Below are 20,585 nucleotides of genomic sequence, written 5' to 3' on the forward strand. Positions count from 1 at the left end.
TGAGCGTCTGAGTGGCACATAAGTGGAACCAGGAGTGAAGAGGTGTTGAAAATCTGGTAATGCGGGTGGAAGAAATCCTTGATGATGAGCTGAAGCAATCTAAACCCATCCCGACCGCACATTGATGCCTATAAAGTGTAGCAATGTCTCTAGGCCTTTTGGATACTATTCCCAGTGTATTTTTGGTAGTTCGTGAGATGATCCGAAATCCCAAAAGATGTCCGTGAAGAGGTGAGGGATAGCGGGCGGTGTCTGGTAGCGCTGTGGAGTCTCAGATTGTAGCAGAAGGCAAGGTCGACGTTGTGTGACGGTGAGTAGTACAAAATGTTAGGAAGAAGGCAGTCCGTATGGAAGGTAAGGGTAAGAAAGTTATGGAATCAGAATACGGGACAAGTGCTCAGGCGGTTACGGAATCTGGAAGCAGAAATAGGTAATCAACAATGGAGCATGAAACGAGAACTCACGGAACGAAACCAGAAACTTCATTCAGAAGCACTGAACCTGTGCAGAGGGTTTTCTTTAACTCCGGAAACCGAATCACGTGAATCATCCCCTCGTGTGAGTGACATGATGAATCCCACTGTAACGCTTCCTTAGTTCCCATGGCAACCTATAACGTGAAAGGCACTGTAAACTCCTATACCGTGGGAAATGTCAGGATCTGAAATGTTGAGGTTTTCTTGTACATGGGGAATTACGTGACCCGTAGCGCGAAGGCCCATCATTGGTAGTGTGTGGTTTAGTGGCAAGTGATGTATACTCTGGGGAGTCGAATCCATGAGAGGACGGAGTCCTGACAATGGCTGCACATTTCAATGGCAGAACACAGGACATCCTGTCCTCTCGGTCTCCCTTGCGCCTTCACCTGCACCCACATCTCTTGGGCCCCCCTCGGCCACCTCCTCCAACTTCTCTCCTCCCTCTCCCCTGTCACACCTGAGATCTCTAGACAGTCCGGTTCACGAAAGCCTCCTGTAAATGGGTTGACCCATGCCCTCCTAAAACCATCAAGGACAACATCGATTCTCTTACTATAGCCTTGGCCGACCTCTGCAGCTTCTTTCACCACTGCAGTTTTCCCCACTTCTCTCAAGCACTCGCTTGTGCACCCTCTGTCCAAAAAACCTTCTGCTGACCCTTCTATTCCAGTAAACTATCGGCCGATCTCTATCACTACTTTCCTGGGCAAACTACTGGAGAAATTTGCTCTCTCAGCTTAACCTCCACACTGAATATGTTGGTTGTCTCCAGGACCATCAGTCTGGCTTTAGAGCATCCAGAGGCAGGGAAACTGCTCTTCTGAACACCCGTGAAGACACCTCAAATCTGGACTCAAACTCCCCTTCTGTCCTCATTCTCATCAATCTCTCTTCTGTCTTCGACACAGTTAACCACAACATCCTGATCACCTGTCTCCACGATACCCTGATCTGCCCCTGGCGTTGCTTGCCTCCCTTCTCTCTGACGGCCCTTCCCAGGTGGAACTTCGGTCCTTTCTCTACTCTATCACTCTCTGCTTGTGGTGTTCCCCATGGATCTAACCTATCCCCTTGGTTCTTCAATGTCTACATGGCCCCTCTGGCCCACAGGATTTCTACTACCCACCTCTTACCTTCAGTTTTATGTGGAAGATACGCAGCTCTCTTTCAGGCTACCCTTGGCCTCTTCTTCCTCCTTGTTCATTCCTGACTGTCCTCAATTCAGTCGTGGTGTGCTGCCAATGATCTCTGCCTCAATGCCAATAAGACAGAGATCATCCTCATTGGAAGCCCTGCTACCGCTTTCCCAATTTCTTACTGGCCAGCCTCCCTTGGCCCTGCGTCCCCACCTGCTGGTGAGGCAAAACATCTGGCAGTAATTTTCGACTATACTCTATTTTTCTCGTCTCACATCTCGGACATCTCAAAAAAGTCCTAATTTTCCTACTTCTACTGTCTGCTACATCTCATCCAGAACAGAACCACAAGCCTTATTCGTGGCCTCAGGCCCAGGGACTGCATCGCTCTGGCGCTGAAATCCCTCCACAGGCTCTCTGTGGCTGGAAGGATCAAGTTCAAGACACTGCATATTCCACAAAGCTTTCTGGGGCTGGAGCCTACACTATGTACAACACTTCCCTCTTCCCTCTCCCCTGCTAACCTCCTCTTTTTCTTCCTGCCTCACTCCTCCTACTCTCCCCAACTCTTTTCAGCTTTTGCTGACTGGTCACCCGGTTCACCTCAGAGCCTCACAGGTCCCAGGCCCGACTGCCAGTCTTTGAACTTGCCTCCGGTACTCTACACTATGTTCAGACTACTGCATTTTCAGCATGAGTTCCATGAGAGGGGGAACCTCTCTGCACTTAGCCAGGGCTCTGCAGGACTGGGCACACCTGCCCCTTCCCGCCCCTCCTCGCACTTCTGTCTGTACACTTGCATGGCCTTTCTTTATTAGGAATAGTAAGTTCTGTCCAAACCCTCCCCCCCCCCCCCCGCACCCCCATCCCCCTTTGTCTCCCCTCCCTATTTTGGTTGCTCCTGAAACACTTCATGCACTTGTAGTAGGAGAAATGCCGCCAGGCCTAGTACGCTAGTTACTTTTTTCTTACATAATTCGGAAATATCAAGGCCTAAGAATGACTACTGTATATCCTTGCTCCCTTCCCACCTTGAAGTGCTTTGAAGCACTTCACTTCTATAGAAGTGCTGTACAAATAAATAAATACATCATCGCAGCAGACGTTGAATCGCCCCATTTGGATGCTCGACATACGGGTGTCCCCTCCGGATGAGGTGGGATTGCTCCCCTCAATGATAGCCAGGGCCTCTGCGCTATTCCAGCTGGTGCCCGAGGAGACCAAGAAGGAGGGCTTCTTGTATCAAAGATGAGAGACCAAGAGGAAGACTATCTTTCTTGGCGTTGCCCCTTCTGGACATTTGGGAAGAGGGCCTTGCCCTTATGAAGAACCCTTGCACAGCCCCAGCCAAACTGGATAGGCTGGAGAAGAAAATTAGGGTACTGGACTCTTCACCCAAGTGCCTGAGGTCGCCGCCATCGCCAGGTTTGATGATACCGGCAGCCGCGAGGAAACGGTCAGCCAACCTCGGTCTCTTCAGACAGCGAGGGGAAAAAGAATGGACGCAATGGGGAAAGAAGTTGATTTATACTGCGGGGTCCACTATCAAGGCGGTCAACGCACTGGCGATCGTGGCCAGGTACGACAGGTAACTGTGGTACAAGCTGTGCCCGATCCTGGAGCTCCTCCCTGACAATAAGATGGAGACAATCGCTCTCTTCTAGGAAGTGGAAATGGCATCGGATCACGCCATCACAGTGGCATTGGACGTCGCTGACACAGGGTTCTGGCAAAAGGGGAACAGTGTCTGCCTTCTTCGCCAAGGTTGGTTGGAAACTATGAAGGAAGTCTATGCAAAGGTGCTGGACACGCCCTTCGACGTAATCTGTTTGGGAAATTCGTCAAGTCCCTCCAGGCCATCAAGACGGACACTGAGACAGCCTTTTCCCTTGGGGTCACACTTCAGCAACACTGTTCGTCCTTTCACTACTCCAGTGGAAAGTCAAGCAGGTCTTCAACAGGGTTCTCCACGCCATATCGACAACCTTCCAGATCATCAATGCAGGAATTGTACAGAGGCCTTTCCCAGGTCTGCGGTAGCGGAGGACAGCACCGCCATCACACACAGGGCAGGACGCCTGTGCCGAAGCCAGCCTGAACTGTCCGGGAGGTTGGGCCCCCACTTGTGCAACCTGGTGAGCACACGGCTGACTAAGTTAATCAGCGAGCGGAAAAAGATAACCATCGCCAGATGGGTGCTGGACGCTCTCGGCCAAGGAGAGACACTGGAATTTCAACGCAGGTGTCAGCGGCTCCCTCCGGTTACCCGTCAGGAGCAGTACATCCCTCAGCTCCTTGAAGAGGTACGGGCCATGCTGCGAAAAAGGGATAGAGCTAGTTCCTAACGGCTGCGGTGCTCCAGAGTCTATTCCAAATACTTAATGATCAGAAAGACGACTGGGCTTGAGGCCAATCCTGGACCTATGGCGTCTGAACAAATACCTAAAGTCCCAAAAGTTCAGGATGGTTAAATTGCAACACCTGCTCGCCCAACTAGGAGGAGACGTCTTGACGTTGTTAGACCTGCAGGACGCCTACTTCCACATTCACAAGAAACATTGGTAGGCCTATTTTTCGTGCTGCAGGGACAGCACTACCAGTTCAAGGCTTTACCTTTCGGCTTGAAGTCGGCCCCTTCAGAGCGTTCAAGAAAGGCCTGGTGCCAGTGGCAGCCCATCTACGTCTACAGGGCATACACGTTTACCAGTACCTGGACAACTGGCTGATTTGCACCCACTCGTGGGAGCTGGCCAACGGACACACGGTGACGACGTTCTAGCTACTGACAGATCTGGGATTCTCCATCAACAATCCAAAGTCCTTCTTAACGCCATCCCAGAACACGCTGTTCCTAGGCACCAGACTCAATGCATTGTCTTGCCTGGCGTCCTCGGAGTAGAGCGTAGCAGCCTGTCAAAGAAAGGTGTAGCGTCTGCGTCGGCGAAGACTGCCACGGTGCAGACCATCAGTCATTTCTGGGCATGATGTCATCGTGCATCTACCTCATGCAACCTCTGCAGGTTGCAAATGCGGCCTCCTCAGGAGTTCCTGGACGTCCGCTTGATACAGGTGTCAGGAAGCTTCATGGAAAATATCTCTCAATGACTAGTTCTGTAGGGTGGTATGATGGTGGGGACTTCGCTCCAACATTGTCAGAGGCACTGGATTTCAAACCCCCCAGTCCCCATACCAGGAGACAGTAACCACGGACTCCTTTCTGCAATAATGGGGAGCGCACGCCAGAGCTCTGTGGATACCGGAGGAGAACGATTTTCATATCAACATCCTAGAGCTACGGGCTGTGTTCATGGGCCCTCATGTCGTTCCTACTGTCTCTGAAAGGCAAGGTGGTGAGGATCTTCACGAACACCAGCATGTTCTACATCAGGACGCAGGGGGGCACTTGATCCCAAGAGGCACAGGATTTGTGGAGCTGGGCCGTTGGACAGTGGATGATCCTCGTCCCTCTCCACCTGGCGGGTGTTAAGAACACTTTGCAGACTCCCTCAGCAGGGAATTGTGTTCCTGCCATGAGGTGGAAGTTTCAGGATTGGATGAATCTCATATTCATCAAATGGGGCAGGCCCCAGATCCATTTGCAACAGCAGTGAACTCCAAGTGCCAGAAGTTTTCAAATTCCACCAGCTAAGGAGCCTGGGGGACACCTTCTACTTCCTGTTGCAAGGGTTGTTTCTGTACGTGCTTCCTCTGTTCCGGCTCCTGCTACGAGTCATCAACACACTGTGTCCATGCAAGATGATACTCATCACCCCAGCGTGAAGGAGGCAGATTGGGTATCGGACCTTAGCTACCAGTGGTTCCGGATCTTCTCACCAGAGAAGGGGGTGCAATCCTTCATCACAACCCAGGATCGCTGATGCAGAGTGCTTGGCTCTCTGCAGCTCTAGAGTTTAGAGGATATGAGTTGCCTGTAGACTGCATCGAAAGTCCTCGCCAAGGCAGGGCGTCATAGACCTTGAAGTGTTATGGTCACAAGTGGAAGCGTTATGTGGTGCCGTGCTCAGAAGATTATCCCTCTCAGGGTAACGATCCTTCCATACTTGCTATCCTTGAGCAAGGCTGGACTGGCGCACGCATCGATCAAGGTACAACTGGCGGATATCTCCCGCTACACCAGGTCTTTCCCGCCAGTGAAGGCTCCTGCCTTGGCCTGGGAACTGAACGTGGTTCTGACGAGGCTCATGGGGGGCCCCCTTCGAGCCTATTCATCAGGCCCCTCAAGTTCCTCTCGTGGAAAACAGCTTTCGTTGTGGCCATCCCCTCTGCCAGAAGGTTTGGTGAGATCCAGGCCCTATCCTGCAAGCAACCGTACCTGACTTTCCACTAATCAAGGGTGGTGCTGCATACGCATCCCTCCTTCATGCCGAAGGCTCCATCGGAAGTCCACATTAACTAACCTTTGGTGTTACCTGTTTTTCCCCGAAACCTTTGTTGCCGGCGGAAAGGGCCTTGCATTCGGACGAAGTTGCTTGCGCCCTGAAGTTCTACATGACATGCACAAAGAGTTTTCGGTAGACCTCACAACATTTTGTGAACTTTTGTCCTGTGATCCATGGGAAGGCCTTCTCCAAGGCTTGCATTGCTAGCTGGCTCACCGGCTGCATCATGCACGCACAGTTGGCAAACTGACCTCTGCCCGGCCTCCGGTAAGCCCACTCCACCAGAGTGATCGCTGTGACGACGGCGTTCCTGTCTGGTGTGCCCCTACTGGACATCTGCAGGGCTGCTACGTGGAGGTCCACACACACCTTCACAAATTTCTACTGCAGCGACAGGGATTCCAGGGAGGAGTCAAGAATCCGCCAAGCAGTGCTATGCAAGCTGTTCATTTGAGGTGAGCCTATTTCAGAGGTAAGATTTAATTGCTTCTGTTGATCCTTGCCACCTCCCGTGATTGTGTAATGTTGTAATGCTATGTATTCTTTATTCATGAGCATGTGAATCCATGACAGACCCTGTGCTGGAGAAGGTTTAAGTTACTTGCCAGCAACTATTGCTGTCCAGCATGGCTCTAGCATGGATTCACTTGCAAACACTCCCTCCGTCCCTCTGTGGCTCCTCTTGATCATACTGTCACTTTACGTGCTTGCCAAATTTGAAGATGGCTGCCAGAGGAGGGCTTAGGGAAAGGACAGTAATTGGATGGGGGCAGTATGATCCAGAGGACATTGATTGTTTTAGAGGAGAAACAGTGAAGATTTATTTTTCTTTTACAGAGGATTCCCAACCTTAGGACAGGGAATGTTCCTGAGTATGTGAATCCATGCCAGACCCATGCTGGAGAACAATGGCTACAGGTAAATAACTTAAAGGGGGAAATCCAAATTTGTTTTTAAAACTATTTTTAAGTCAAAACCACATTTTTGACCCAGCAAACCTACAGCTTACCAAATGGTCATTTTGGTAATATCTTGCATGTAGCTTTTCAAGTTGTCAGGGTATTATAAATGGAAACTTAAATCCCGTTTCCTGACAGATGGAGCTTTAGGGCACCTCTTATGCAATTCCCTTTAATGATTATGGTTTGCTATTTACTATATAGCACTTTCTTTACATAAAACATATTGCGACTGGGTGGCCCGCCACAAAGAACCACACTGATTCCTAATGTCAATACATTTCAAGGGTGTTTATTAAACTTAATGATCAGAATGGCTGGTTTCTTTTCCTTTTCGGGTTACTTAGTCCTAATGGACTGAGAACTTTGGCGCTATGGCTGACCCTTTCCTCTCAACTTCCCAGGCCTGGGTTCCACCTCCCAGCCCCAGACGTCCCTACCGGGCTGTTCATCACTACCGATCGGTAACACCTTTATGTTCTTCCAACTATGACTATAGGTGTTCCCCTAAAACGCTGGCTACCGGTCTTCCTAGGGAACATCTACGCTCCGTCCCAGATGGGATCTAACTGTGATATTAACTATACTAATGGGATATCCATTTTACATAAGGCGAGCCTTAAGGCTCTCACTTAAAACCGCCTTCCTGATGGCAGGCACTTCAATAAGAAAAGTTAGTGAACTGCAAGCTCTTTCTGTCCTAGACCCATTTGTCACGATTCACAAAGAAAAGGTCGTTCTGCGCACTCGCCCACAATTTGCACCTACATTTATTTCAAAGTTCCACCACTCAATAGAACTACCCACTTTTTTCCAGAACCCCACTAACGTGGCAGAAAGAAGTCTCCACACGCTTGATGTGAGGAGAGTAGTCATCTACTATCTGGAAAAGACAAGACCACTTAGAAAGACAAACCAGTTTTTTGTTTCAGTGGCAGCTGGTAGAGAAGGTGATCCTGTCTCTAAATCGACGATTTCAAAGTGGATTGTAAACTGGATCACACTGTGTTACATTCTTGCCAATTGAGATCTGCCCTTCAAGCCTAAAGCACACACTACCTGGGACACTGGGGCTTCCATAGCATTCATTGCAAATGTTCCTCTTGAGTCCATTTGTAAAGCAGCAACCTGTAGTTCTGTACATAACTTACTCTTACGTCCTGTCCCCTTTCCTCCATAGTGAATGGGCATCCCTGCCTAGGGACGGGAGACTGAACCTTTTTCACCAGAAAAACCTTCACCGTCTGACCCCCACGCTCTTTGCCTCTGCTGACTTGGCCCTGACCATGGCTGACATAGGATACGTCCATTAGGTCTGGAGCCTCACAAGACCCGTTCTTATTGCCATTCTCTACAGGGTCAGTAGGCAAAACTGGCATAACCGTCACATACACAAGATCGATAGGATCAGGTTGAGAGGGGGAGAGGATAGAGGCAAATGAGGCGAAGGAGAAATCTGAGCCATTAGACAAGGCTTCCTCTTGCTTTTTTCCCTGATGTTGGCTACAGGGCCCTTTTGGTGACATGAGCACAACTTCCAAGCCACGCCACCTCTTTACTGCCAGATATATTGTAAAAGTGTGCTCGTACAGTCGTAGATGTCAGTTGTCTTTATCACTCAACCAGTTAGGCAGAATCTGTTAATTGTCACAAATCTGCTTTTACTTTTTACTTTAGCCCAACAAATAGCCCACTCTTCACCTTTCCAGAGGTTACTTTTATCCCTTCCAGGACCCTACAGGTTGCACTTGATCCAGATCTTGGGCTTCAAATTACATAGGCTGCATACACTGCCAAGACTGCACCACTCGGCTGCTCGCTTCGCGAGGGTGATAGTTTTGAACACTCGCTCCTCCTTCAGAAAATGTAGAGCGCACACTCAGCTGCCAAGACTGCACCGATCAGCTGCACCACTCTGCCTGCCTTCCTCAATCTTTCTCCACTTCCTACTGTCCTCTAATTCTAACTTCTATTTTCCTACTCACTTGCTCCTCCCTCAACTAACACGACTACTGTTCCCACTCTGCCAATACCTCTACCTCCACTGTCTTCCCAGTTACTCAGGAATATGGTGCCCTGCTCACCCTCTACTACCACCTTTCCCCTCTACCAATAATGTCTTCTGCTGGCTACTCCCATCCACTACCACTACTACCACCACTCCTAATCTACCACTACTGCTTACACTCTACAGACCTCCTCCTTAACAAAAGTCTCTGCACTCCAGTCTCTCTTGCCCTTTCTGGTCTTTTGAACGTCCTCTGCCGCCAGTCTTCACCCAATTGCAGCCCACCCCAAACAACTCCCAAGATCGTATTTATATATCCCTCCTCTTCTCTTGATTGGCCACTTACTCTATTAATGGCCTACCTTGCTTTGAAAGGGAGGGCTTGGGAGGTTACCTAAGGGCTTTAAACCCTGCCTCCAGTTCTACACGACTTTGCTGTATTAGAATGTTTCTCTTGGTGTCTTGGTGAACTGGCTCTTCTTTTCTGGTCTGTTTTTTTTTTTAAATATTTATTTATTTATTTTTTGGTGCCGTCCAGGCAGGTACGGAGATGGTGGGAAGAGGGACTGTCTATACATTCCTTGGCACCCAGGGATGTTGGGGTCGGGCTCCCTCCCACCCCTGACAGTGCTGGATCAATGGCCCTATCAGAATATTTCCATGCAAGATTACTCCAAATTTGGTACTTGGTTTTTATCCACCTTTGAAGGATGAAAGGCTAGATTGGCCTTCCCGGGATTCGAACCTGCGACCTGAAGATCTCTCAGATCGCAGCAAGCGCTCAACCCACTGAGCTGTCTTCGTGACTGTAGCTGTTGAATCACCTGGACCTTGACATGTCACAGATGGATGAAGCAATAAACGAGGAGGATCTATATGTCTGGGCTGTACTGCCTAATGATTTGCAGCTTATTTTACAACAATGTATGCTGCTGTTAATGTTCAAATGGGCTTGGTCATTGCAAGTCTCCCCAAGCTAAAGACAATAACATTTCTTATGTACTTTGCAGTTGAAAAACGTGCCTCCGTATGGATTTCTCTATCAGAAACAGATTCAATCTCTGTTCAGACAGTGTGGTCAAGTGAAATCCATTACCTTTGACGGCTCAAAGTAAGTTCATCTAAGCATTTCCATTGTGTATACAATTTTAAGTTAACTGATTGCTCTTCAATGAGTAAAAGTAATAGTACAGGAATACAGTATATGCTGGTCAAATATTTCACAGCCGGTCTTGATTTTCCTATTTTAGTCACACACTTTATTACTGGCTGTCTATTCAATTTTTCACATGTTTGTTTCTTGACATTTCAATGAATAAAAACTGTGGCTTACACATTGTTCTGACTCAAATTAAGGCAATGGAAGAAATAAATGTGAGTGCCATCATTGGCAGAGCGGGACATCATTTTCAACTGTCAGTTTCACAAGCATGACAATCTAGCAATGTCTTATTGGTCTTTTGCCTGTTAATAGTAATTTAAGAGCCAGAAGTGCAGTGGGAGGGCCGTACTTCTCACATAATTCTTTCAGTACATGCTGCTTTAGCCCTAAAAATATCTACCGATTGGTCTAATGCCAAGCTTTTGTGTGAATTGGCAAGGAATGAATTGAGACTAGATACAAATTAATATATTTTTCTGTACATTGTATCCTGGTGTGTTGTGATATAAACTAAATTCTCCTGCTTTGTGTATCCTACATCTTTGCTGCTGTCATATTTCCAACAGTTAGGCATACCATAATACCATGGTAGTCCTCGCACGCAGTCCTAACGGAGCCTAACAGAGCCACTTTTGGATAATTTATCTAATTAACATAATGTGTACACACACACACTTACACACGTACACACTTGCCTGTGCCTGGTTTTTGTCTTGTTGCTTTGTGGTATGTTTATTTGGCACTGAAAATGTCAGAGCGCCCTGCTCCCATCTAAACGGAAAACACTAGACCAATCAAATGGCAGAGGTTTAAAAGCTATTTGTAGGCTATTTTCATATTCTGGTGTATTTTCGTGGTTATGCTCTTGGGCTTTGTTACATGTTTTGGTAAAATGACCAACAGAACACACCAGACAAAAGTACAGTTTAACACCTGAGAGTGGGTGTGATGAACTCTTATAGGGTTCAGGTGTTTGTAAAATTAAAAATAAAACTTAAATTCAAACTAATAAGTTTGCAGTTACAGCATACATATTCTGCATCCCAAAACAACCTGAAATAGCAACTGAAAGATCCCCACCCCCCACCATCCAAAACTCAGGTGATGCTTGCTTCTATACACAGCAGCAGCACTAAATTAGCCAGGTGTGAACCCATCTTCAAGGAGTAAGGCCTGTAACAATATTTAGGGTACCTTCCTGATTAAGCAGGAGGGATCACTCCCCAACCATTTCTCCAAGCCCTACATCTCTCACCACTTATTTGTCCCCTTCCACTGTATCTCCCCTCCACCCCAAATTACATTTGCTTATCAATGGACCCCACTCCTCCTGGAACTATCCCATGTGGTCATTCAGAATAGCCGTGAACGTCTCCATCATATAGATGTCCTTTAATTTTCATTCCCAGACCGCGCTATCCGGGCACCTGGGGTCTTCCACTTTTTTTGCGACAGTGTAATCCTACCCACTCTAAACATTGCTTCCCATAGTTTTGGGAGCCTCGCCTCCTGCCAATCCAGCGGGGGACAAAATGTAGATTCTGGAGTCGATCTGGATCTAGAGGAACTCCTATAACTTTCATCCAACTTGGGACCTCTGACCAAAAGGTCTGAATCACCGGGTTAGCTCACCACATATGAAACCATGTGACATGTTGGCTGCGGGCCCGGGGACTGAGCGGGGAGGAGCCCCAAAGCGTTTTGGAGATCCTGACTGGGTCTCTATGGCATCAGCGCAGGACCTTGATATTATGTTCTATGGTGGACGTAAACAGATTAACATGGAAGGCAATCTTAAATATCTTGGACCATGTCCACTCCGGCATTGCCCTGCCCACCCACACTGGAAGGCCTTTATTTGCAACCTCAGGTGTATTCATAGCCCTATATAAGCATGAAAGATTTTCCCTGCGACCCTCTGCAATTAACTAAACCCCCCCCCAAATTGAGTCAAGTCCCTAGATCTCCCACCTCCCATCGATGTGAAACCCTCTGACCTTGATATAGTTAAAAATGTACATTGATTCCCTACCCAGCACATCGGCTACAGCATGTTTCCTATGAAGCATCCCTCCAGGAACAGCTGGCCTACCCTCTCTAACCCATTGTCGCGCCAAATCTGGGAATAACGGAAGCCCCGATTGGCAAGATCTAATGGGGGCCCCCATACCGCCGATAGCGGGGACGGCCATGAGGGCATGTGAACCTTAGACTTGGCTTGTTTCCATATGGACCAAAGAACACCTAAAGTAGGAGGTGATTGGTGGAGACCACAGATAATACCTAATCTTCTTGAGGTGTGCCTCGAAATCCTCGAAAGGTCCAATAGTTGCCCAGGTGATCTTAGATGCTCCATCAACACCTGCATCAGTGCCGCCTTATAATAAATCGGGAGGTCTGGATAGGTAAATCTCCCCCCCTCTCCCACCCAATCCCTAGGTACGATTAGCGTCAAATGTTTAATTCTGGGGACTTTGTTCTGTCTACGAACCTGGCTAGCAGGGCTTTCAGTTATCGGAAGGAAGCTTACAGAACCACCTTGGGCAGGCTCAAAAAGAGATGGAGCAATCTGGGTAGAACATTCTTTTTAACAGAGATCCTCCCCCCATTCCACAAGAGCACCCCAGGGGCCCGCCTCACCAAATCCTTCTTCAATATCGCAAGTATTGAGGCATAGTTGGAAGAAAACAGCGCAGTAAGAGCCTTAGCTGAATTCCCAGATATGTAAGGCCCCCTTCTCGACTGTCATCCCTTTAAACTGAACCCTCTTCTCCATACAGTACCAACTGACATAATCAAAGATTTATGTATGTTAATTTTGAGCCCCAAAAACTGCCGGAAGGATGAGATCTGGGACATAACCGGTGTCTCCCTGCTCTTCCAGAACCATTAAGAAGATCTTCTCCCTTGTTCCGGCTCTTGCTGACTTCAACTACTCCCTAGTATCAGGCTCTTCACCTCTTCTCTCTAGCACTCCATCGTGCATCCCTTGCTAAAAAAAGCATTCAGCCGACCCCTCCTTTCCCGTAAACTACCACCATATCTCTGCTACACCCTTACTTGGGAAACTCTTGGAGAAGTTGATAATCCATTAACTGACCAACACACTGAGCTTGTTGGTTCTTTACATGACTGTTAGGGAGAATTCTCATCTATGGCTAATTTCCCTCACCTAGTGAGTCCCCCAGCAGCTTTGCTGGACTTCTGGAGTTTTTTTTTCCACTTGGTAAGAGTGAGAGCTTTTCCCCCACTCTTACATGTATTTTGCTATGTGTTTCTATCTGTTTTTGTGGACTTTGAAGCACACCACTTCAGCAGCCCCCTTCTATTTGTGTCTCACACAGCACTTTCAGTGCCGTGGCACAGGGTTGTCTTTAAGACTTCCCTCGACTCCATTTCTGAGGCGACTACTGTCCCCCAGAAAAGGGTAAAGTTACCATTAACTTTACTTAGTCAATCTACCACAGATCCAGTGCAGCACATCGTCCATGGAGTACTGGAATGGGTTAACTCGTATCCCTTTTTATCTGTAACTCCTAGAGCATTGTTTCGCTTTTTTAACATTTAGACTTCGCTGGTGGCAGTGGTATCTACCCTAACTTTTCTACTGCGATTATATTAGATAAATGTGGTACTGTTCTTGGTTATTATATTAGCCTCGAACATAAACCTACTTGACAATATTGTCTTTCTTTTGGCTCTGGTTGGGTTTATTCGCCATTTCTTTTTGTTAAAGTCCTTCTTGTGTCTTACTTTGCGCGGCAAATTAGGTTTGCCTTCTTTGTTCACCGTCTTTTGATGGGCTTTCTGTTCAGAAGCCCTCCACCAGGCGCCTGGGTGTCTAGGTGGGCTGAATGTGAGGAAGGGGTGTAGTCAACCCCTGCACAGGGTATCCTAGGAAACACAAGTCGCACTTGGTCATGATTGGCCAGGGTAGTTGTCTGGGCTGGATAACCCCCCTGCTGGGTAATTGACAGCCAGGCTGTGTGAATGGGTGTTTTTTGTATAAAAGGCAGGTCTCTTGGGTTAGAAGTCAGAGAGTCGCCACTAGAACTACAAGGAACCGAAGAGAAGCAGAGAGAACGATGGCTGCTGCAACTACCCCGTCCCGGTGAAGCCCTGCTGCAGTCCTGAGCTATCTTCCCTTCAACGACTTGGAGAAGATCCAGTCCGGAATCTTCTTCCCTTGAGCTTGGTGTGGATAACCAGCTCATCTTCTACAGCCAGAGGATCCTCTTCCTTGGTCGAAATCGCTACACACTGCTGTAGTGGTCCGGATAGCCACCTGAAGAGCCTCTCCTGTTTTTAAGGAGCGCACCTTTTATTCCTTGTTGCTGCTTCCGGCTTCATCTGTGTGTTGCAGACCCCCTTCAGACATCCTCCTTCACAACGAAGCTCCAGGAATCGTGGGTCTGAGGGAAACCAATAGGAACAACAGGCAGGGCACCAGCTGCACCACAGGCACAAGGTACTGTGTTCTGTTGAGGAAACTGGGTGAATCCCTTTTTCTTCATTTCCAAGGCTTGCCCTTGCCTTCCGTCCTTCTTATAACTTTTGCTTCCGAACATTGACAATATCGAAGTACTTTTTTGGCTACGTTGAATCGTGAACTGTTTGACCGTGTGATCTTCGGCAACTGGCCCCAGTATCTTTTGACCCTGCCTCCGGCCCATTGACTTTTGAACTCCTATCTTTGAGTGTTTCTTGATTCTGCCTGCCTAACCAAAATATTGCCTGTGATTTTTTTTGTCTCCAACTCCCTCTGGGTATCGAGTGCTAAGTGTGTTTTTGCCCCGGTAGCATTTCATGTCACGGATACGCGTTAGTTTAGTAGACCGAACTGTCAAAAAGTGATCGCAATTGTATTCGCGGTAACGTGTTTTGTTCATAACACCGGTTCATTCAAACATAGGGTACTTACCTTGAGACTTACTGTACAAAGTGAATTGGTTAGTTGTAGTATATTTAATGTGTGGTTTTTATTGAAGTTTCGTAGAAGTGTTGTGTTTATAACGAATGGTTTAAAAATAAATATACTTATATTTTTTTACCTGAACCCTTGAGTCAGTGATTGCTTGAGTCACAGTAATTGTGGTCCCTTGTGTAATCTCTGCTACTGCTCATATACTCTTGAGATAAACCTGGCTGCTCCGCCACTTCTACCACTCTGACATAGTAGTACAGGCTTGTACCAAAGGTAAAACTTGTATGGCCACCTGTAGCCTTATAATCCATTAACTGACCAACACACTGAGTTCGTTGGTTCTTCACATGACCATCACTCTGGATTCTGAACATCCAGAGGCACGGAAATTGCGCTCCTGAACACCTGTGAAGAACTGCTAGCAAATATTGACTCTCTCTCCTGCTGTTCTCATTCTTCTTGACCTCTCTACTGCCTTTGACACAATCAACCATTCTATCCTCATTAAGCGGCTCCATGATACTCTTGGTATCTGACTGGGCACTATATTGGTTTTCATCCTTCCAAGTCTTCACCCGTAAACGGAACCATGCTCCCCTACCCCCATCTCAAGAACGAACCGTAACATTTGCATGGGGGCTTCCAGTTCAGCCCAGTCTACAGAACAAAGAGCGTCTAAATCTCTGAAATGCACATCCCAGGTAAACCCAGCAGCCCCTACCCCAGGGGAGCTAAGAACATCCCCTTCCCATAGTCACGGTTCCCTCATTTCTCCAGCATTGGGTCTGGCATGGATTCACATGCTCATGAATATTCCCCGTCAGGCCGGGAATCCTCGGTATAGAAAAAATCAGTATCAGTTTCGTTTCTGATCTGTCTTTCTCAGTAGTAACCAATCACTGGTCTCTGCTTCATACTGCCCCCAGCCAATGACTGCCCTCTTCCTAAGCCCCGCCCCTGGCAGCCATCCTCAGATTTTTACCGCACGTTCAAGTGTTGGGAGTCCTCGTGCTGTAGCTCTCGAGCTTTTGCTACGTTTTCGCGCTTTTTTCAGGAGCTTTTCTCATTTTTTCTGTTAAATAAAGCCTCAAACCCCACCGTTTCTACATCCGATCAACGGGGATCCGTTTCGGAGTTTCTACGCCCCTCAAGGGTCAAGATTTCGTCGAGTTATGCTTTGGAGGATTCCAGAAGTTCCGAGGCCTACCCCGGACATGGCCCAGGAGAAAGGGAGCTCGACGCCCGGGAAGCTGTTCAGGACCTGGCCTGGATGCCAGCTTCAGAACGTTTTCAAGGAGGACGAGCATTCGTTATGCCTCTACTGTCTCCATAAGCACAAGACGCACAAGGAAAAGGATTGCGCGTTTTGTGGGAACATGTCGGAGGGGACCATGAAGGATCGCCACCTCCGTCTCGCCAACTGGCTGGAAGGTAAGAGCCCGCCAGGTGAGAAGAAGAAAAAGAAGTCCGAGCGGTCTTCTAAGTCCTGTGAGGGTGCCCCGGCGACAGAGGCCCAACAAAAGGCTAAGCACCGCGAGTCCGCGGGCACCGGGAGCGCCGAACGGTCAGGCTCCTTGGCTGCCAGGCAGGGCGCATCCTCCCCGGCGCCATCAACCACGAGCCAACGCTCTGGCTCGGGTAAGAGGAAGTCCGAGAACCCAGCAAAGCTTCTGGAGAGGCCCCGGTCGATCTCGAAGATTCTGGCAGATGGGGAGCGAGGCTCGGCTCTGCCCCCAAGGTGAAGGCCCCAGGCGTACAGAAGGTGACGGCCTTAATTCACCCTGCTAAGACCTCGATTGAGGATGTCGCCGCGGCCCTGGCTCAGCCTGTGGAGGCTACACCAGTGGAGGCGCCCTCAGGATCCAGTCTCCCTGCCACCGCGGAGGGAGTCGTCTTTCAGGCCCATCGAGAAGACCCCCACGATGTCCTTGTTGGAAAGGGTGGGGGAGGGGCTGGTGGCCATCGTGGATACGGACACGACCTCTGAAGAGGAGCTCATCCAAGTCGTGGAGGAGGCCCAGCCCATCGTGAGGGATCCCGACGAGGGCGACGGTTTCGCAGACGCAGCTCCTCAAGAGCCCTTGCTCCCGTCGTTTCCAGCGCCGCAGGACACCTCGGTGGCCATTTTGTCAGCCTTCCAGTCCTTCTGCTCGGAGAGAAGGACTAGGTTGCCCCTTCCCCCGACGGAGGTATCTGAGCAAGATCCGACGGGGGAACAGTAGCCAGGACCTTCGGAGAGCCCACCACTTAAGAGGAGGACGACGCATTCTAGTTCTCCTCTCCCGCCTCTGCGGCCTTCTCTGCCTTCCCCCGGTCCACTACCCACAGGGATGATACAGGCATGGACACGACTACGATGGGTATGGAAGACGACGGAGGCGACGACGGGACGCGTCCCCCGTCGCCCCCTGCCCGGGCGTCCCCGCCCGACGAGATTGGATCCTTCCATGCTATGATTTCTAGCTCTGCCCCGAAGAAAAGAAGGAAGGGTTCCTTTACCAAAGGCGCAAGGCTAAAAGGAAGACTGTCCTCGCCGTACCGCTTCTTGATGACATCTGGGATGATGGGCTCGCCCTCCTCAAGAACCCTGCCACGGCTCCTGCGAAGAGGGACCGGTACGAGAAGAAGTACCGGGTCCCCGACGCTGCCCCCTTGTGCCTTAGGGCGCAACCTAGCCCGGATTCGGTCGTTTCGGCGGCGGCCAAGAAGAAAGCGGGGGGTGGGGGGCATCGGCCTCGACTTCAAGAGGGTAGGAAGCTGGATGCGATGGGACGACGGGTCATCTCATCTGCAGCGACTACCATCAAGGCGGCCAACGACCTGGCCATCGTAGCCCGCTACGACAGGGAGTTGTGGTTCAAGATCGCCCCTCTGTTGGACTTCCTTCCGGACGCCAAGAGGGCTGAGGCCCTGGAAATCTTACAGGAAGGTGAGATTGCCTCTGACCACGCCATTACGGTGGCTACCGACATCGCCGACACCGGTTTCCGTCAGTTGGGCAACAGCGTTTGCCTGAGATGACGAGGATGGCTCAAGGCGACGGATTTCCGCCAGGACGTACAGACCAAGGTTTTGGACATGCCCTTCGATGGGAACAACCTTTTTGGCAAGGCGGTTGATGTGTCCCTTCAGGCGATCAAGATGGACACGGAGACGGCCCGTGCACTGGGTGTGCTCCAACAGCGACGCCCGTCCTTTCGGAGCTCCAGAGGCAGACAGGGTGCCTCCAAGGAAGCCGGCAGCAACTCCTCTACATACCGTCAAGCGGCAATATCTTCGTCGCAGGAGGCCTACAAGGGACGCGGCAAGTCGGGTGGATCCCGCCGTCGTCACCAAGGTGGTCAAGGAGGCAAAGAGGCCTCCAAGCAAGATTGAACCGACCGTCGGGTCGGGCCCCCGCCGAAGCACCCCGGTGGGAGGCCGGCTGACGAAGTTCATCAGCGTGTGGGAGTCCATCCCCACCGACCGTTGGGTGCTGGGCGCCCTGGCCCTGGGGCACGCCCTCGAGTTCCAGAAGAAGTGCCCCCGCATTCCTCCCGTGGCCAGGAAGGAAAATCACGTCCCTCAACTGCTGTTGGAAGTAAGGGCGATGCTCAGGAAAGGTGCCATCGAGCTCGTTCCAAAGAGGCTTCGGGGCTCCGGAGTTTACTCGAGATACTTCCTCGTAAAGAAGAGAGGAGGATGGCGTCCCATCCTGGACCTGCGACGACTGAACAAATACATCAAGGCACAGAAGTTCCGGATGGTCACCCTCCAACAAGTGCTGGGACAGCTGGAGGAGGGCGATTTCCTGTCGTCGTTGGACTTGGAGGATGCATGCTTCCACATCCCTATTCTAAAGAGACACCGAAAGTTCCTCAGGTTCGTGGTCAAAGGGCGGCACTACCAGTTCAAGGCCCTCCCGTTCGGATTAAAATCGGCGCTCAGGGTGTTCACCAAGTGCCTAGCACCGGTGGCGGCTGCGCCTGCAGGGATCCACGTCTACCCCTACCTGGACGACTGGCTCATACGGGCAAGGACAAGGGAGCTCGCCGTGGAACACACTGCGAAGACCATCCAGCTGCTCACGGACCTGGGGTTCTCCATCAACTTTCCAAAATCCCACCTGGTCCCGTCGCAAGTCGCCCCGTTTCTGGGAGCACAGCACGACACAGTGGCGCGGCAGGCCTCACCGTTTGACGAAAGGATAAGGACCATCCTGGGAAAGGCGCACCGTCTGCTAGCCACGGACTTGGCCAGAGTGAGGTCTATCAAGTCCCTCCTCGGAATCATGTCCTCCTGCATTTATCTGGTGCGCCACTGCAGACTTCGGATGCGGCCCTTGCAAGAATTCCTCGACGCCCACTGGATCCAGACGACGGGCAGCTTCGAAGACAGGATCCCGCTCGACGAAGCGTTCCGTCTGGCGATACGATGGTGGGGTGTCCGCTCTCATCTGACGGCGGGAACAGGTTTCCTAGCCCCGGCCCACCAGGTGACTGTGACGACGGATGCCTCCCTGGAAGTTTAGGGAGCGCACAAGGGGGGGGTCTCCACGCGAGAGGCCTTTGGCTCCCGGAGGAGAAGACTCTCCACATCAACATCTTGGTGCTCCGTGCAGTGTTCTGGGCCCTCCGGTCCTTCCTTCCGTCCCTCAAGGGCAAGGTGGTGAGGATCTTCACCGACAACACCACCACAATGTTTTACATTCGGAAGCAGGGCGGAACCAGATCCCCTGCCCTATCCAAGGAAGCCCAGGATCTGTGGCATTGGGCTGTCGCCCAAGGGATGTTTCTGGTACCCTTTCATCTGGCAGGGATAAAAAACACCATCGCCGACTCACTCAGCAGAGAGCTGCGCTCGTGCCACGAGTGGAACTGCGCCAGGATCAAGTGGACCGACTCTTCCGACGATGGGGCGAACCCCAGATTGATCTCTTCGCGACGGCGGCGAATTCCAACTGCCGGAGGCTCGCCAGCAGGTTTCCCCAACCGAGGAGCATGGGCGATTCTTTCTCGTTCCCCTGGGACGGCCTGTTCCTTTATGCGTGCCCGCCGTTGCCGTTGCTACTCCGGCTCGTCAACCAGCTCAAGCGGTCCAGGTGCAAGATGATCCTCGTTGCACTGGCGTGGCCGAGGCAGATCTGGTTCCCCGACCTTCTGGACTTGTCAGCGTCCACACCAGTCAAGCTGCCGACAGACGCGGATCTTCTCTCCAGAGAAGGAGGCGCCATTCTTCATCACGAACCAGAGTCGCTGAACTTGCAGGCCTGGCTCCTGCAGCACTAGAGTTTGGAGGATACGACATCCCGGCCGACTGCAGAGAGGTTCTTGCGAAGGCCAGGGCATCCTCAACTCTCAAGTGCTACGGACACAAATGGAAGAGGTTCTCTGTCTGGTGCCGTGCACAGAAGATTAACCCTCTGCGGATTACGGCCCCTCAAGTATTGCCGTACCTATTGTCTTTGGCCAAGGCTGGCCTATCTCACGCTTCCATCAAGGTACATCTGGCTGCCGTCTCACGTTACTCCAGAACTAC

General features: G+C 50.4%; 1 protein-coding gene across 1 annotated transcript in view; it reads left to right on the forward strand.

The window, feature by feature from the left end:
- Positions 1–20,585, forward strand: part of TDRD9 (tudor domain containing 9) — a 2,559,831-nt gene that overhangs the window by 1,326,644 nt on the left and 1,212,602 nt on the right. The window contains exon 23 of the mRNA XM_069638191.1: positions 9,993–10,093. Within this exon, the coding sequence (XP_069494292.1) occupies positions 9,993–10,093 (101 nt within the window). The remainder of the gene's footprint in view (positions 1–9,992; positions 10,094–20,585) is intronic.

Source organism: Ambystoma mexicanum, chromosome 14 (genome assembly GCF_040938575.1).
Source record: "Ambystoma mexicanum isolate Mex_15411 chromosome 14, UKY_AmexF1_1, whole genome shotgun sequence".
In the NCBI taxonomy this organism is placed as follows: domain Eukaryota; kingdom Metazoa; phylum Chordata; class Amphibia; order Caudata; family Ambystomatidae; genus Ambystoma; species Ambystoma mexicanum.